At 38.6% G+C, this 18,588-nt stretch overlaps 1 protein-coding gene across 14 annotated transcripts in view; it reads left to right on the forward strand.

Annotated features, from left to right (window-relative positions):
- The window catches only part of mtss1lb (MTSS I-BAR domain containing 2b), a 92,300-nt gene extending 82,666 nt beyond the window's left edge, over positions 1 to 9,634 (forward strand). For 11 of the 14 annotated variants that reach the window (XM_024295023.1, XM_024295026.2, XM_036211376.1 and 8 more), the window contains one exon: positions 1,774 to 9,634. In XM_024295023.1, the coding sequence (XP_024150791.1) occupies positions 1,774 to 2,618 (845 nt within the window). In that variant the 3' untranslated portion in view covers positions 2,619 to 9,634. The remainder of the gene's footprint in view (positions 1 to 1,773) is intronic. The other 3 variants (XM_024295017.2, XM_024295033.2, XM_024295032.2) reach the window with 1 other exon arrangement.
- The last annotated feature ends 8,954 nt before the right edge of the window (positions 9,635 to 18,588 follow it).

The following is an 18,588-nucleotide window of genomic DNA, read 5'->3' on the forward strand; positions in this document are numbered from 1 at the left end:
AGAAAAATTATCTGCCAACAGAAAAAGAAATGTTGACTTGTCAAGACTTCAAGTAAAAATATCTAGCCTCATTAGTAACCACAAATATCTTAAAGTTAGTACATTTTTTACTAAAATCAAACTAATTTTGACTAATATCAATATATTTTCTAAGATTAATTTTCTCAAAATGATTCTTTAATCAAGGTTTTGATCTCTTGACATTATGCTAACCCGCCAAATATACTTAAAAAAATTGTACTTTTCCATTTTTCGAAAAGATAGTGAACTGTTGTTAGCGCTATTCTTTTCTCACTATGATAATTTACTTGAAATTCTTGAACTTAAGCAAAACTCCTGCATTGATCTTGGCCACACAAATGTCACAGACTTGAATGAAGAAAATGTAACTGTTGTAACCATTGAGATTCTAGTTTGTTTTTACTCATAATAGGTAATAAAATCTTAGGTAATAAAATCTTAGTAAGCCTTAATATCGTAATGAGAACATTATATTTTCCTTTTTTACAGTGAGATTTGATAATATGAAAATGAATATTCATTGAATATCTTAAAAAGACATACAGTCGTCTTATAGATATTATCTGACATCAAGTTTAAGACTATAAACTGGTTAAATTGTTGATCAATAATCGTTCTAACACACAATGCTAAAGTCCGCTAGCTTGATGCTAACCTATAACCAATATCCCACAGGACGGCTAATGCTAACGCTCGGTCGACGTAAACATACAGTGCTGACTAAATAAACATCTTTATAAACTGACAGGCATTAATTTTTTAAACTCTTTTAAGGGAATATTTTTAAAGTAACTATTTATGGTCTAAAGCACAGTTTTTTGCTCATATTTTCTTCTTCTGGAATAAGGTTTAATGCTATAGCGTGATCGCCACCTAGTGGCCAAACTGAAACGCCCTCCAGGAGAAAACGAACGATTGTTGGAGCTTCTCTGTTTGAGAATCCATGTAATACTGTATGATATTAACAATCTCATTATTATTTCACTGATACATTTTACAGTATGTGAACTGTAGAATAATATGATTAATGTATTTCTCAACGGATGTGTCTAAATGTGTAAACTCAGAATTTAATTGAATCTAGTTCAGGGGTCTGCAACTTGCGGCTCCAGGACAACATGTGACTATTTTACCTATCCATTGTGGCCCTCTGGTTCAAGAAAAAATATAGTTTTTAATTTTAAAAAAGTAACTAAGAAAAAAAAAAAAAAAAGAACCAACGCAAACTTTATTCAAACCATGTGACACACGGTGTCTTTTATTTTGAAAGGAAGTCATGTGTGAACCTCTGTCATTTACAAGCAATCTCATATTAAGCAAAGAAATATATATATATATATTCTGTTTGTTTATGTTTTATTTCTGAAAAAAAAAACAGCAGTTAATTTATATATATTATAATAGTAACAAAAACAAAAGTTAATGTTATTTTTCTAAAAGATGAATTGAGACTTTGTGGCTCCCACTGGGTTGTTACCAGTAAGATATTGACCCGATTGGCTCTTTAAGCATTAAAGGTTGAAGACCCCTGATCTAGTTGAATTGATTGGAATGAAAGAACAAAAAGAAAATCAGAATTGAATCGATCCAGACTCTATTGAAGTGAACCGAAACGATTCTGGAAATTATCAGCGATCCCCACCCCCATTAAATCAAAAATATATTTTTTTTTCTTCTATAAATGTATTTGCATTGACTTGTTTGTTTTCTGAGTATTTTCTAAATACTTAATTTTTCGGTCTGATCGTTCAGCAGGTTCCGATTACGACTGCTACTCTGTGAACGGCGACACCGACGGTCCTGACGGACAGACGGAGTTCGACAAGTCCTCCACCATTCCACGCCACTCCAACATAGCCCAGAACTACCGTCGGATGATCCAGACCAAACGGCCCGCCAGCACCGCCGGCTTGCCCAGTGGGGTTCTGGGTCCGGGATCTCATGGAATACCGGGACAATCCGGAGGAGCAGGGACTCCCGGCACCGCCACCATCCGCCGAACGCCGTCCACCAAACCGGGAGTCAGGCGCACGCTGTCCAGCGCTGGTCCCATACCCATTCGACCACCCATCGTGCCTGTTAAAACACCCACCGTTCCCGCAGACTCGCCCGGCGCGGGCGGGGCCCACGCAGGCGGCGTGCCGGTTCGCGTCGGCAGCGAGGAGTGCGTGTTCTTCACTGGAGTCGAGGACACCCAAGGGGGCTTCGACTACGTCAAGGCCTCGCCCAAGCGCCTCAGCCTGCCTAACACCGCCTGGGGGTCGGGAGCAGCCTTAGAGGTCTACGCCCAGCAGCACGGGGGGCTCGCCATGGCGGCGGGCTCCGGATCGGAGGAGGAGCAGATGATCGCGGCCAATCGGCACAGCTTGGTGGAGAAGATCGGCGAGCTGGTGGCCAGCGCGCACGCCCTCGGCGAAGGGCAGTTCCCCTTTCCCGCCCTCCCGGACGACCCCGCCCCTGCAGGGACTGCCCCCTCTGACGCTCAGACAGGGACCGAGGGGGTGGAGGGGTCCGGTGACATGCTGACTACTATCAGAAGAGGAGTCCGGCTTCGCAAAACGGTCTCCAACGACCGCTCGGCTCCTCGCATTTTGTGATGGAAGAGGAGGTCGTCTGCTGCTGGCGGGGGCCAGGCGGGGTAACCCAACCACCTAGTACATCCACACAAACGTAACCACGTAGGGACATCTAGAGTACAACAGAAGATGAAAACAAAAACCATGAACAAAGATGATCCTTTAGAGTCAACAATGTAACGAGAAAAAATAATGTTAGCCGCGCTGACGGCGGGAAGGAATCATTAATCTTAACTGGCTGCTAGCGGGCCTCTATAACTAGTGTGTGTTGGACGCATGTCTGTCTTCTGTGCACCCTCAGCCTGGGGTGGAGAGACTCAAACACAAAAAGAAAAAAAAAGAAGGAAACGGTTGTGTTCTGTGCCAACATGCCCCCCAATATACCAGAAGATGGGGCAAGACCGAGGGAGGAGTCGGAGGGCCTGAAAGCCCGGCAGACTGAAGCTTCGGTTCTGGTTCGGGGAGCTAATGAGACTCTTGGAAGAAGTGCCGTTGGCATTGAACCGTTCCAGCTCCGCCTCCCTCGGAGCGAGCGAGTGCGTGCGTTTTAGCAAACGGACAAATGTGGATCGAGTGTACGGGTGCCTGTGATGCGTGCGCGTGGAGGTGGGTGGAGCTCTGCTGCAGGACAGCTGATCACCCAACGAAGGCGGGGCTTTTTCTGCTGTGTGTCGTCTGTGTGTGTTCTCTTGTTTATATTGTGACGTCCCTAACTTGTTACCACTGTATGAGTAATCCAGGCTCTCTCTCTCTATATATATATATGTCTATATATATGTGCATATATAGACATATATAAATAAATATATTCATATATATATATTTTCTAAAACCAGAGAGATGTTAAATCAGAAATGGAGCAATAAATGTGTTTATTTTCTTGTTTTAGACGGAGGATTTTCCATTTAGGCAATCATCAGGAAATTACACATCGACTGTGAATTCATGCGTGTTTTGATTTGAGTTTTTTCGTTTTTTTCATACCCCCCCGTCTACATTTGGTACGTGAAATGGGTTTTTGTAAAATGGAAAACTGTAAGCACTTTGATGGGGTAGAGTATGTAAAATAGCCAGTAGGTGTTGCTGTAGTCTCGCTGTGTGATAGAAAGAGTGAGGAAGAAAAAGAGCGAGGAGGAGGAAGTGATGAAGATTAGCAGACGTGGAGCGGTTGGTCGAATGGAAGGCGGGATTGGAAAGTGGCCCAAAATATGAATTATTTAAAGCAGGAAGTGTTGGAGATGTTCACCTGGTGTGGAGTTCATCAAACTGTTTTCAAAGTTAGTACAAATACACAATAATCACATGTGACTGAGTTTATCTGCCTAATTTTAGCAAGAGCTCCGTTGAAATGAAAGCGTTATCGCCCTTCAGTGCTTATTTATTTTTGTCTAATATGACTATAAATGTTAGGAGGGAATTTCTTTAATGTTTTTTTTTATTTCAAGAATTCGTTTTATTAAATTAAATTACATTTAACTATTCAACACAAAAACTTGAAGTTTTCTCACGGAACATTTCATCCCACTCCGATCATTTTTTGATCCATTTCAAAGCATTCCCAGTAGTTTTAATCACGGTTTTCCCGATTTTAGCCAAAATCAAAAAACCGGAGGTTGAGTTGAGGCTGTTGGTGCGGAGCGATCCCGCCCCCCCTTCCCTACTAGAGCTCGGAGCAGGAAGCCTGTGACCTTTTTAAGTGCTACAAAAGTCCAACTCTCTCAACCAATAAAACTACACATTTTAAGATATATCAAACTTAAATTAGAATTCAAAGTAAAAAATATTTTTCCATTAGAGATATCACCAAAAATAAGATGTTTTTAGATTCAGTTGTCTCAACATCCTATTATCTTATATCAGGTGTAACACAAGAAACTAGACAAAATACGTTTTATTTGTTTGCAGTTTTGACAGGTTAAATTGTAGATTAATAATCGATCTAAGCCTTAGCTTGATGCTAACGTAGAATGGGATTTCCCATCGAACGGCTAATGCTAACGCTCGGTCGATCCTGCGATCATTTCCAAACTTCCTTTTTTTTCATCCGCTCCTGATTCACAACGGATTGAAAAAAGAAAAACTCAATTTATTTATAATAATATATGTCCTCCATCATAAAAAAAGTGCTGCAAGAACATGTTAAAACCACATTTCTTTATCGAAGTGGGTCTTTAAATACGGAAGCCGAAAAACGCCCTACTTGATTTTTTGTGATTGTTTTCGTGATAACGAGATCCACTATAGTGCTCCACAGAAAAACTAAGCAGTTTATCAGAGAAAATGTCAAACACCAGAAAAACTGATCCATTTATAATTGATGGATTTCATTGTTTTCTGAGAAACTTCTTCGTTTTCTGCAGATCGTATAAAAGGGAAACAAGTATTGTATTGAGTTGGGCTGAGTGGCTGTTTGAGTTCGGAGCTCAGTGAACGCATCACGCATTTCTGCCAATCAACCTGTTTGTTTCAGGGAAATGGGGGGGGGGGGCATGGGACAGAGGTTTGAGAAGCTTAGATCCATTAATAAATCAAAAAATAGACTAAAAAAAGCAACTTTTGGGCAGTGCTTTCCTTTGCTATTTTTGTTGTTAACCACAAAATAAAGAGACTAAAATCAGGAGAGAAATCCTGTGATAATGAGAAAGTGTATCTCATTATCACGAGAAAACGATTAACAAAAAGGATTGTAGGGCAGGCCCATTTTGGCTTTTGTACTTCATTTTTGCATTGCACATCGTAATGCTCATTTGATAAATTTGTGTTAACGTTATTAGACACTCAAGTTTAAACATTTCCCAATTACATTTAGAAAAATATCTTCAAGCATTGTTAAAGTCTTTAAAGACGACCTGCTTCCATTTTATTCTTCCAGTTATTTGTCATGTTTTGGCACAAAATCATTCTCTTCTAAAAAAAAAAAAAAATGGAACAAAATTAAAAAATTTAAGAATAATTTAATATAAAAGTAATGCTGGATGCTCGAGAGTTTTGATGACATTTTTTTTAACTAAAACGGAGAACAATAACTATCAGTAATCATTAGGACTTAGAAGTTTTGCTGCAGTAGTTCTGTCTGTTTATTGGTAGAAACTAAGAGGAGATGTTTTTGCTGCTTAAAAGAAACCCCAACTCTTCATAAATGAGCACAACAGTGTTGTTAGCCAACAGAATATAATGTAACCTCATTCTAGTCATTTATAAATTAAATATTTCACAATTCTTTTTCTCATATTGGTAAAAAAAAATTAATTTTGAGATAAATGTTACAGAGAGCACATAAAACCGCTCCGTATAAAAAAGTTTGGTGCCAACGATGTAAATAAAATCGTGATCTGTGGTTTCAGAATCCACAAAGACAGCAGGATTAGAAGGATTGGATCAGATTTTAATCCAACTTTATTCTCTAGTGTAGATGAGAAGAGTTGTTGGAACATTTTTACCAGTAGTCGGAGAATATCACTGCCTGATGGTGTTCTGCTCAGGCTGACGGAGAACACACATCTCATAATCTGCTTCAATAGTACTGTAAAAAGTCTTATTTTATTTTATGTTAAAAAAAAACCTGTGGAACAGTGATGTTGGATGAATGGGAAGAGAATGAGTGTATGTAAACTTTCCATTTTTTATTCTAGTCAGCCAGAAATCTCTGCTTCCTTATTTATTTATTGATTATAGCATTTTAAAATGGAACATTAGGATATTTTAGTTAAAGATTGGAAATGCTCATTATCCTCCAAACAACCTGTTAGAATAAAGTAAAGATGTTGCAACTGCAAAGTCAGTTTTTTTCAGTTCCTGGAGAGCAACAGATGAGCAGCTTGCAGGTTCCGTGCATGAGTTTGACACAGGAAACCGCTGCACCACCTCTCCCTCCGTAAACCTGCACGGCTCAACAGAAATCTGCCAGATGAGGTGAGAAAAAAAAAAAAAACACCTCGTGAAGCCTCATTAAGAATTAACACCACATGCAGTGTTGAATATTTCATTAGCAGCACAGAAATGAATACATTTAAGAGGACTGTAGTGTTTTAAAGTGTTAAATGAGCTGTAAGCTCACTAAAAATGTTTCATCATGTCAGTTTTCTAGGACTAAATGGGAAGACATATGACTGGGTTGAATATTTACATGCGTGCCGGCATGCATACACAAACACAAACCTTTGGTCTTTACCTGACAAGCTGCAGTTTTAATGCAAAACTGAACTTTCAATGAAATTCTGATATTTGGAGACTTCCCTTATTCCTAATGCTAACTAATATTGTAGTTTTTCAAAGTTGTTCTGTCAATCGTTTCAGCTCAGACGTTGCAACAATAAACATATCCATGCTAAATAGTAAGTAAAAAAACAAAAAACATTTTTTTTAAACCTGTAATTGGACAGTTTTATGAATATAAGGAGGTTATAAACATTTTATTATTTTAATTATTATTACATTTGCTTATTATTATTTTCTTTATATGACGTTTCCCTCAAGTTTAACAAAACCATTTTTGAACTAATTAACCAATTTCTTTGAATTTAACTGAAACAAAAAGTTGCATTTGCAGAAGTGCATCATGGGTAATCATGGTGTAATTCAGGAGCTTATTATTGCCGAATTATGTCCGAATTCCCACCCTAATCCCTAACTATTATAAACCACACAGTTCAGGACTATCTAGTGTCCTGGATTTTTAAAAGCAATTCAGACATCATGCTCACTACTTTCCTTTTCTTTTTTTTTTTTTTTTCTTAATGGCAAATATGACGTCACTGATTTCACAAAGTGGAAATCTAATCAATACGAGCATTTCTGGACATCTATTTATGGGGATAGTCTATTAAAAATTATATTTAAACCCTTTTTTTTTCTAAATATTACTCAAACGCAATGTATTATGGTCTATATTCGCTAATGTAATGACCATTGATGCACCCTAGTTTTTTTCCGCAAAGACTTCTGGGAAATTTCTTGGCAACTCGATTTTAGAATCGTAGATTCGGACAGCAATATAAAAGGGAAAACGCACTTTATAGTGAGTAGGGGAGGAATTCGGACATCCATTGATTTACAGCAGGTCGTTTTTTTTCTTTTTCTCTTTCAGGCAATAGCACCCCCTAATGATCAGTTGTTGGAAGTGCAGCATTTGTTTTCGTCCATTTTTGTTTTCTGATAGGAGTGCCGTGAAAGTAACCCAACCAGACGTAAGGAGGCCTTTATCTGAGGCCTTTATCTGCATTTCTGCCCATAAAATTAGATTATCGTGATGTCAAATCTCCCTTCCACACACAGATTCCGTTCAGATGATTGAAGTTCAGATGATTGAAGTTCCTGTTTGCTGAGGTTAGTTTCTTAGATCTCAGCGGATGAATGTATGTTTCACATCTGTAGGTGCAGAGCGGCACGCTAACATCTTTACATGCAGAGCAACAGAAGCTGTCTTCCTGGCAAACTGATGGATTTCAAAGACTTGTCAACTCCCAGCTGAATGCCAGATTACATTTTAATTAATAGTGAAAAGGCTTTTTTCATAAAGGCATCATTCTGGCAGAGTCTCAAGAGTAGCTTATATGACTTGTGATGGTTTCTCAGTGAGCATCTGTCGTATTAATGGCACTTAAAGGAACAAGAATGGCTCTGCATCGACTCAAAACAAGCTATTATAAACCTGCGAGGGGTCTTTTATAACTGCATTTTGGCTTAGACTGACAAACCCACTCAGAATTGAAGCATTTGAGCCGTAAAGAGCTAGAGGTCAACCTGTGACCTTCTTTCAAGTGGTGGGGGTGTGGACTTGCAACAATCTCCCTCCTGATTGGTCAGAGCGGTTGCTGGTGGTTACTGTCTGGATCCAATATGGCGGCGTTTGTATCCAATATGGCAACTGAAATGGCTTCCTTTGGTTAAACCATTTTCTATGAGATCTGTAGATGCCGTTTTTGTTTCGTGTTTGATGCTGATAGATTCTTCATTTCACAACTAAAGAAAAAAAAAGTTTCATAAAAATCTGTTTGGTAGAGGCTGATGTCTCATTTTGCCCAGATGTAGCCTCATTTAATCAAAACTCGAGTCTCAGATGACCGACTTGTCTTGGCTTGAATTGCAGTGGACCAGCCTCCGATCCGTTTCCGTGGTAACGGAGGTTCACAGGGAGCTGGAAGGGCTCCACGGCGAGCATTTGCTCGCAGCAGGATCTCACCGTCAGAAATCTGTGTACAAATTTGTGGATAACAGCTCTGTGAGTTGGGACTTGTTTTTTTTTATTTATTTAAATAAAAACTGCACAAAAAGTTGTTCATAAGGATTTTAGAACCAATACGAAGCCGTGTTGATAAATGGGTTTTATTGAACATCTTTTCAAAAATAACCAGAGTTCCAGTGAAGTGTGTGTCTGAGTGAGAGCGTGTTTGTTGCACAAAGACACATGGTTGAGACCCCCACTGTTCCTCCATTCCACCTCCCACTCACAGTCTGTCAGTCCTTCCTGCTGAAGAAAGCCATCATACGTTCACACACACTCGTCTGAAGCAAACATGACAAAAGGTAAAGTCTCGGCGGCCGCATCAGGGTTCATGGAGGTCCTCATGGGTGCTCGTGATGTAACTCGCTGCAACTTCCTGTCAAACAGAACAGAGTGGTCCAAACAGCCTCCGAACTGAATGTCTTACTGTCTGTTCTCAGTACCGTCTCCTTCTCCGCTCCTCTTCTTCCTCGACATCTGAAAGAAATCTTGACAAATCTCGCCACCGAGGCGGTTTCTACGGGGCTGCAGTCTTCACGGTGACAGAGACCTGCTTCATCTTTACGAATAAACATGTTTAGCCGGTAGCCCCTCTGTGGTCCTGTCTCTATTTTTTATCTCTGAATTTTAAGGCTTTTTTTCCTATAATTTATTGTGAGTTCAACGGTCGCCTCCATTTTTGAAGATAACGTTTCCTTTCCTGTCTTCCTTTTTTTTGTAAAACTGACCCTCATTTGTTAACTTTGGTCACTGCTAATGTAACAAAACTCACTGTGATGATTCCAGTATTAATAAAAGTTGTACTTAAACTGTGTGTATAAAGCCTCCAGTTATTGAAGATCCTCCCAAGTTGATCACATGACTGATGATGTGTTTGAGGAACAGGAAGTACCCCAAATCCCACAGATTTCAACAGAGAATTCAACATTTCTCTTACAGTGTTTAAGATAACCCTCTGATATTTTCTCTGAAGTTCAAGTTAGTCAAGTTGACCAATCAGATGCCTCCATAAAAGAGGGTGGAGTTTGATTTACGCGCTAAGGATGACTTCCCGATTGGTGAGAGTGGTTGCCATAGAAACGCTGACTCACACCACATACAAACATTGTTTGGCTCCGAATCGTGGAAAAAAATGGAGCTAGTGTTTCGTCATTGTTATGGGTGACGTTGCACTCGGTCCTGTTCTCGTGTACAGTCACCGGTTAAATGAAAGAACAGGTTTAAAGAGTTGAAATTGTTGAGAAAGTGATCAGTAGTGTCTTAAAGTGAAAAAGCGCATTAAAGAAAGAAAACTTCTAAATTTGACTTTCAATATCAGTCGGAAACAAATCCAACTTTTTATAAATAATGTCACAACTGATGTCATTTTTTCTGTTATTTGTTTTCAAAAACAGTTTCTGATCTTTATAAATAAAAGTGGATCATGAAAACATCATTAAAATTTAAGCTTATTTATTTGCAGGTATTTACATGTGAGCAGCACAAAAACTGATGGAAGATCATGTAATACGTGCGGCCATCGCCACTTTCCCTGCATGTATTTTAAGTGCAGCCAAAGCTTAATGTTGTCAACTTTATATGGCGTGTTATACCAGAGCTCTGCAACCTGTGGCCCTTTATTGTGGCTCTTTAGTTCTAAAGAAAAATGCAAATGATTCATATAAATAATCGATTTGTTATTTCAGTTTTGACATTTCTGTTTGGGTTTTTAATAATTCAAGCCACACATCAAAATGATGCCATAGAAATTCTGTAGAAATGTTCTTTAAATTTGTCACGTTAGTTAAATAAAAGTCTCCACAATTCTTATTTTTTTGGTAAATTACTCCAAAGTGGTTAAAGTTTTAAACAAACTCAGTTTAGGACAGTTAAAAGTTATATAGAATTATGCTTTTGGGGCCTCACATTTTAAAAAACGAGAACAAAAAGCTCAGCTTATGTTTAATGTTCTGACCTTTTTTTCCTTCAAAAAATTGGATTTTACTTCAACTTTGTTCATAAGTGACAGTAAAGGAGATAAATGATGGTGGTGGATTAAAATCCTAATGTTAAAAAGCTTCATGTTTGACTGTCTTGCATTTTATTTTGAAAGTACTCCACTGCTGCAGCAGGATGTTAATTGGTGTATTTTATTTTGAAAGGAACTTGTGTGTTCTGATGTCAGAAGTAAAAGAAATAAAAGCAGTTATAGAAACATATATTCAACATTCTATATTGTAATATTTCACATCAAAATTATTTTTAATGATCACAAAAACATAAATATTATTTTCTAAACAATAACGTGGGACTTTCTGGCTCTCGCTCGATTGGCTCTCTTAGTGTCAGAGGTTGCAGCCCTGGACTAGAGGTGGCATGAGGACATCAGACGAAAGCATCCAAACAACTTCCATTAGCCTTTCAAATACTCCGTAATGGACTCTACGACACATGATAACGGTACGCTCTTGAAGTGGCTGTTCGAGCCACAAGGGAACTTCTAGACACATTTGTGCTCCCCTTATGATGCAGCTTTCTATCAAAAGAGGCAAAAACAGTCAATAAATATACAGATTTACTATGAAATGATTACGTTTTTAAAAAATTAAATAATTTGTCATTTGTTTTTATAACTATAACTGCTCATCAAATTCAGGATTTGGTTAAAATCTTGAATTATGCAAACATTTAATACCTTTCTGGATTTGTGTGGCAATAGATCTGCTGTAAAACACTAGAAGTCAAACAAAAATAAGGCTAACTAAAAATACACAAACATCCTTCACTTCAACATCTCGATTTAACTTCATATTCCAGAGCAGATGGGTTCAGCGAGGTTACCAAACATCTGCTTTGCTCTGTAGCTCCGAGGCTTTCAGTAACAATCTCATACATCATTATACGCCACACCGAGCCTTTAAAACGCTCCCTCTTCTGCAGCAGCCGCACCAATGGGGAAAACATTTTAGGGAAAGAAAAAGATGGCACGCCGGGTTTATCTTTCAGAATACTTTCACCTGAAAGGTCCCTGGTGATGTGGAGCTGTGAATGTTTCATTTCATCACTCTCTTTTAAGATGGAAGGAATGAGTTCGTAACAACTTTTTTTTTACTCAAATCTTATTTTGGTGTAGAGCGTTTGGCTTCAAAAACCACAAATCAAACTCCGATGAAGTCATCAATAAACGCTGTTTGAGTTCTAAAATGTTCGTTTTTGCAGGTCACTGACCTTGGGGAGCAGCTGTACGTCCCTCATGATGAGGAAGGAGTGGTTCTGCTGTGGACTGATAGGGGGCGCCCAAGACTTTTGCTGTGTTTGGAGAGGAAAACGTCTTGAATGAGATGAAGGAGATCCTCAAACACTCGACTCACCACTAAATGATTGGGTTGTTTTTCTAAAATTATCTGTTTTACAAAATCCTCTTTTCAAGAGCGTCAAGCAGGATGAATTTTCAAGCCTGACAAAGACTTTTCATTCAGATTTCTAAAGTCATAAATCTATCAACCTGCTGCAGGCCACGATCTGCTCCGGAAAAATCTCCTCAGCTGCTGTTGGTGGAACATCAGTGAGAGAAAAAGGACCGACTTCTTTTACTTAACACTTACTCCCACACTGCCAGCACGCAATGACAGAAAGAGCTTTAATTAAAAATAACTGGGCCATAATTAATCCAAGGAGGCGTGCTTTGTACAAACACAGCATCTTGAGCCTGAGTGTGCAGCAGAGAGAGCTTCAGCTCCTGTTATCAGGAATTCCTATTTGATATTCAGAAGGTTCACAATCATTCAATGGCTTCCTCAAATGGTTGGTGCATTTTATTATAAAAATGATGACCAGTGAGGCAGTTAAAAAAAAAAATGTTGCAGTTTTAATATCTGAATATGCCAGAATTACGCTACAAAGCAGAAAGAAGTGTGTCTGAATAATTAAAATAATTAAATGAAATACTTTTTTTGAATTCTTCTGAAATGTGGTGCGTGGGGTGTAGCGGTTAGCACCCTCACCTCTACGTGTGGAGTCACTCGAGTTGTAGATTAATCTACAAAAGAACACAAACTGTCCGCTCATTCTGCCTCATTCTAGTTCCTGTCTTTCTGATATGAGACCCTCAATGAATGTGTAACTGATTTTTTCTCTTCTAAGGACTCGTTTTACAAAGATACTTTTATTAAAATTCATTATGAAGTTTTAGGGGTTAGCAGCTGTGGTGCAGAAGTGGAGCTGTGGACCTCTGATCAAAGAATCACGGGTTCGGTTCCCGTCCATATATCAAAAGTTGAGTGTGTCATACAGAATTTGTAGATCCACAGCTCCTCTGTAAAACCATCAATCACCATTTCCCTAAATCTCTTCATCCGTAGCCACTCCCACGTAGCTCGCCTTTCCATTGCCTGAATGAGACGCCGACGTCTCCTTTGATAGATGATGATGAACGTGAGTGCCGTAGCAGAAATTTAAAAACATCTGTAAATTAAAGTATTGTTCACGTCCATCACAGTGTTTTTGAATGACTCATCCCGAGTTGGTTTGTGTTTATTCGCATCATAATTATGATTTAATGGAAAATTATAGCTTAAATATTGTTTTTTTTCAACATTTCTGGAGTTTTGATAAAGTTTTGAGCAGATATGTAATCCAAATGGAGCTAAAGTGTGTTCGGGTAATATTGCTATCCGATCTGTAACAGCTACATGATCGGTCCCCGCACCCGCAAAAAGGCCTCTACTTCAGCTGAAACATTTTACGGATGTTGATAACCTCCTTGAATGTTTGTAATAATAAAAAATTTGATTTAAAAGCTGACAAAAAATAAAAGAAAAAAGAAAAAGTTGTGGATCAGCATAATCTTGTCTGAGCTTGTGTAAAATCAGGACCGTTCGGCTGGATCTACCCGATCCGTACTGCTAACATGCTAATGTTTTTTTCTTCTCCTGTTTTATTTTACAGCAGTGTATGACGATAACACCTCTACCACACTTTATTTGCTCCATAAACACAGACATGTTACTGACAGTTAATTTGGATACAAAACAACTGCTGTTGTTTAAATAGCTTGAAGGCAAGTCAAAAATGTTACCAGGAGCTGATTTAAATAAGAAAAAAAGTGTTTTTATTGTAATTATTTACTAATGAATTACAAGTTTTATAATCTTGGAACAACAAGTGTTCAGAAATTATAAGAATTACAGGAGCTAAGTCAGATTTCTTAACTGTTGGCCACAAGAGGAAGTGTGGTCAGATTTGTGTGAGTGGAACTGATCGGGTAGCTGTTACAAATTGGGTAGAAACAGGCAAGACATTAGCTGCGTTATCGCAAATGACAATAAATCATTAAAAACATGACGACTGATGTGAACAATACAACGATTCACATTTAAATTTCTGCCACGACACAAACGCTCATCATCATCTATCAAAGGAGACGTCGGCGTCTCATTCGGGCAATGGAAAGGCGAGCAAAATGGGAGTGGCTACGGATGAATTTAGGAAATTCCACACAGCGCGCTCAAATCTTAACGAGCTGTGACGCTCTGGGCCCTCTTGTGGCGGTGCAGTCACTGTTCATTTAGTTCCAAAAAAGTGTTTTTATTGCAGTTTTGAAAAAATATTTCAAATTTGATGAGTCTCAGAATCCACCTCCTCCAAGCAAATACTTTTATTCAATTTATATGTTTTTTTTTCTTTTCAAAATTGTTATTATAGTAAATCCACTTTGCAAAATGTCAAAGTCAGTGAAAATACAGCTACAGAACCCCAGAGTCCACTTCTGATGTCAGAATCAAACAGAGTGGATCAGGATTTTTATTGAATCTCCAAATAATTCCTCAAAATTTTATTTTACTTACTTTTCTTTAGTCCGTTTTTTTAGTTTCTGGATTTATTTGAACATTTAAGATAAAGCCGAAGAAAAGCATTTCTTTTCTGTTTTTTTGAGTGCAGTACGACACAAACATGTATTATTTAAACGACTTCAACCATGTTTTGTTGCAACAAAATATTTTGTAATTGCTCATGGATTAGTGCATAGAAACGTCATTTTAAGTGTACATTTAAATTCCCACAGAAGACAGTAAAACAGACAGAAACTCCCAGGTGTTTTCAGAACAAAACTGTAAAAAGACGTAAAAGAAAGCGATAGCAGAGCCGATGACGGCTGTGAGAACCCAGGAGCTGCAGCTGAGACGAGCGTTTGTTTGTTTCCAGCAGCTGTGTCCTCCTGAGATTCACGCTGCGCCTCTGAGTATATTTGGTCTGTTATGGCTTCCCTACACCAGATTCTGGGCTCTCTCCTCTCTATGTTTTCTTGTAATTGTTTCCTTTGTTGCTGCTTTAATGCTGTTTTTAAGGTGTCACTCTTACCTTTCTAGAAGTTCATGGCACCAAAAACAAAAACCGTGTCCAAAGATCCAGAAGGATCTAAGCAGCATCTGTGATCAGATTGACTGTGATAGGAAAAGATTCTAGGATTCTTTGACGAATTTGACCAAAGAAAAGCATCAATGGTCATAACTGCTGCAGCAACACAAAGTAAAACTGTCGTGTTTGTGATGTCTTCTACTGCAATGCATGACTGGTATTATCATCTCCACGTCTGTTGAGTGTCCTGCCGCGGCTACACTCAGAGTTTAAGAGTGCTCAGCTCGTTTTGTCTTTTGTGTTTTGTCATTTATGTACTTTACAAATACTAATACATTAATTCAGTCTGCCTGGAGGGCAAAACTGTGTTCCAGGAGCGGCGCTTACAGCAGACTTCAGGCTTATAAAACGGCAGAAAGGTTTATTGTGGTTTCCTTTAACAAACATTTTAATCCTCTTCTAGAAAATAAAAATAAGAAAAAAAAAAAATAAGTCAGGGAATCTGAAACCATTTTTGGCACAGCTATTCTAATTTCCTCAAAAAGACATCAGGTCTGGACATTAATAAAAGTTAGAGAAACACTCACTGTACGTCATGAAAAGTAAACTAGAACATCTTTGTTGTCCACATGAAGACAAATATTATAAAAATAGTTATTAAGTTTTTAGGCCACCACAATTTGTTGGACCAATGTTGATTAATGTCAATAAATATATTATTTAATATGTCAATAATTAGAGTTAAATGCAATAATATTTTTAAAAGCCGAATAAAAAACATAATTTAAATGAGACTCCAAACGGTAAAGATAGAGTAAACCTGGAGGGGTTGACTGTGAAACAAAGCCACACAACCGTACCGGGACACCGTTTACATTCCCCAATTGTACTATGAAGCCAGTTCTTTTACATTGTATTTATTCGCTCTTCTACAGCATCTTCTTCTTTTCCTTTTGGCTTTTCCCTTCAGGGGTCGCCACAGCGAATCAGTTTCCTCCATCTAAGCCTGTCTTCAGCATCCTCCACTCTAACACCAGCCACCTTCATGTATGGATTTTGTAGGTCTGATTCGCATATTTGATTTGGCAAGATTTTACGTCGGATGCCCTTCCTGACACAACCCTCTGTATTTATCCGGGCTTGGGACCGGCACAATGAGACCCTGGCTTGGGCCCCCTCGTGGCTACATTGGCCCCCTCGTGGGTATAAAAATACATAAAAAGTAGGTGCTGGAAGAGGCAAAAAACCTGCCGTTGCTTAATGGATGGGATAGGCTCCAGCAACTCCAAAATGTATTAATTGGGTTAAAAATGGATGGAATGTGTGTTATTTAGTTGAAATAAATCAATTTTTTGAATATTAATTTGTACACTTGTGATGATGTGTAGTCATTAATAAATGTTATCTAACTAAATCTGCAAAATTGTTCATGAAAAATGTAAAAACTCTCTAGTACATAAAGATGAAAAATTTTTATTAGAAAAACAGTTGAATTTATTTGATTTAATTAAAATGATGCAAAGAACTGATAAGAAGATGATAAAGAGTAAAGTGTGAAGTTTGGGTGAGATTCCAATCATGGGGCAGCAAGGCCACAAGCCTCCTGCAGTGACTCTTCTCTGTGAATCAAGCAGATCTCATGTTTAAATGTATTATTGAAATTTTAAGAGCCGCTTGGAATGAAAGAGGAAAGCAAAAACAATTCAGAAGAAGTACCCAGAGCGATGTCCCCGAAGATGAAAGGGATATGTGGAGTTTGAACGTCTGAAATAATGACAGAAAAATGTCAGTCTCCTCTGCTTTCACTGACTTTAATCATGTCCTAACGCGGCTGTCAAACTTCATGGAGAATGGATGCTCCTTAGTTTGAAAGTCAAATAAATGATAAAATACTTCAGTTCACAGTGAAAATGCCTTCTGCACGCACAGCAGCCTCAACAACAAGCCGGAGACACGAGAAACAGAGGGGAGATCTGACAGGACAAAGAAAGCCTGTCTGCAGAAATGACAACGTGTACGCTCGCATGTCCACAACCAAATGACAGGCAAACACAAAAGCGTTACAAAAATGGATCTGCCGAGAGATGACACGCACAAAATATCTGCACAAGAATGAGAGAAAGTGTGTGCAGTCATTGAAGCGTTTGACCAAACTCTGAGTTTATATCATGACTATAGGAAATTCCCTTTTATTGCTGATTTAATTATTTCCTGGTTTCACAATAACTCTACGTTTTAATGAAGCATTTCTTTGAGCTGATAGAAACTTCTATTTTATGATTTTTATTTTTTCTACTTCAAATATTTTTGGCACAAAAAGCTTCAAAATCAACGATCTGGTCTGAAAGCTACAAACAAATCAATGCAAAGAACCAAATGGATGTTACGCTTTAGTTGCATTTTGCTCTGAAAATGTTTTCTGGAAGGGTAACCAAACACTAAATCAACTTTTTGGGGGCTTTAAAAGTGCTGTTTGTTTTTGCATTTTTGTCAATTTAAAATAAACGTGTTTAATCCCTAAAATGTTAGCCTAAAACTGTCTGTGTGTCCCCCCTACAGGCTGAAATGAGGTATTACAGTTGAATTGTGTGATTGGTCACCAGAGCGTGTAAACATGGCCGACCTGACTCACCCGTTGTTGGAATTTTGGAGAGGCCTAGCAGTCGAAGGCAAGAACCAGAACCCCCACCAGAGAGACACGGACACCCCTAGGCTCAGATGTGATGGTCTTGTCAGAGAACTCTGAGATCCCTCTCCCTGCATGGAGAGAGGGCCGCTGGTCCCAGAAAACCAGCCCCCAGGGGACACGGCCTCTGTTGTAGAAGACCTGGTTCCCCCCGCCAGCGATGGGGGAGGGGAAGGGAGTCCAGAGGAAACAGATGAAGACGCCCTCGCCAAGGGGTCCTACATGTCTAAGGTGCAGTTAAAATTGGCGAGTAGAGCAGTGAGATGACATCTGATTGGTTGTTGATCTGTTTATCTCCATCAGTTAAGAGGTGGGAGGTGTAAAAGGGGTTATTGATTCTGTGTTGATCGGGGGTGTGGGGTCTATTCTCATGTTGTTGTGCTTGTTTTTATATTATTTTTTATTGTTTTGATGTTACGCACTTTATGCTTTAATATATTTGAAAACTGCTTATAAATAAATATTGATTGTGTTTTTATGTTTTGATTATTTAAAATAATTTCAATCCAGTCTAAAAAAACATGTTAATTGAAAATTGTTCTATCCCCCTCTGCCCCCTCCCCCTCCTGTCAGCACAATCACATGACTGTCGATGTCATCACCTGATGCATGTGACATCACACAACTGTCTGTGTGATGTCATCAATGACCACCTGATGTCAATGGTGACATCATCAGGAGTTAGGTCACATGACTCATCAGTGCTTTGATGTCTGTGTGATGTCATCAATGACAGCTGATGTCAT

The sequence above is a fragment of the Oryzias melastigma genome, linkage group LG3 (genome assembly GCF_002922805.2).
Source record: "Oryzias melastigma strain HK-1 linkage group LG3, ASM292280v2, whole genome shotgun sequence".
Taxonomy (NCBI): domain Eukaryota; kingdom Metazoa; phylum Chordata; class Actinopteri; order Beloniformes; family Adrianichthyidae; genus Oryzias; species Oryzias melastigma.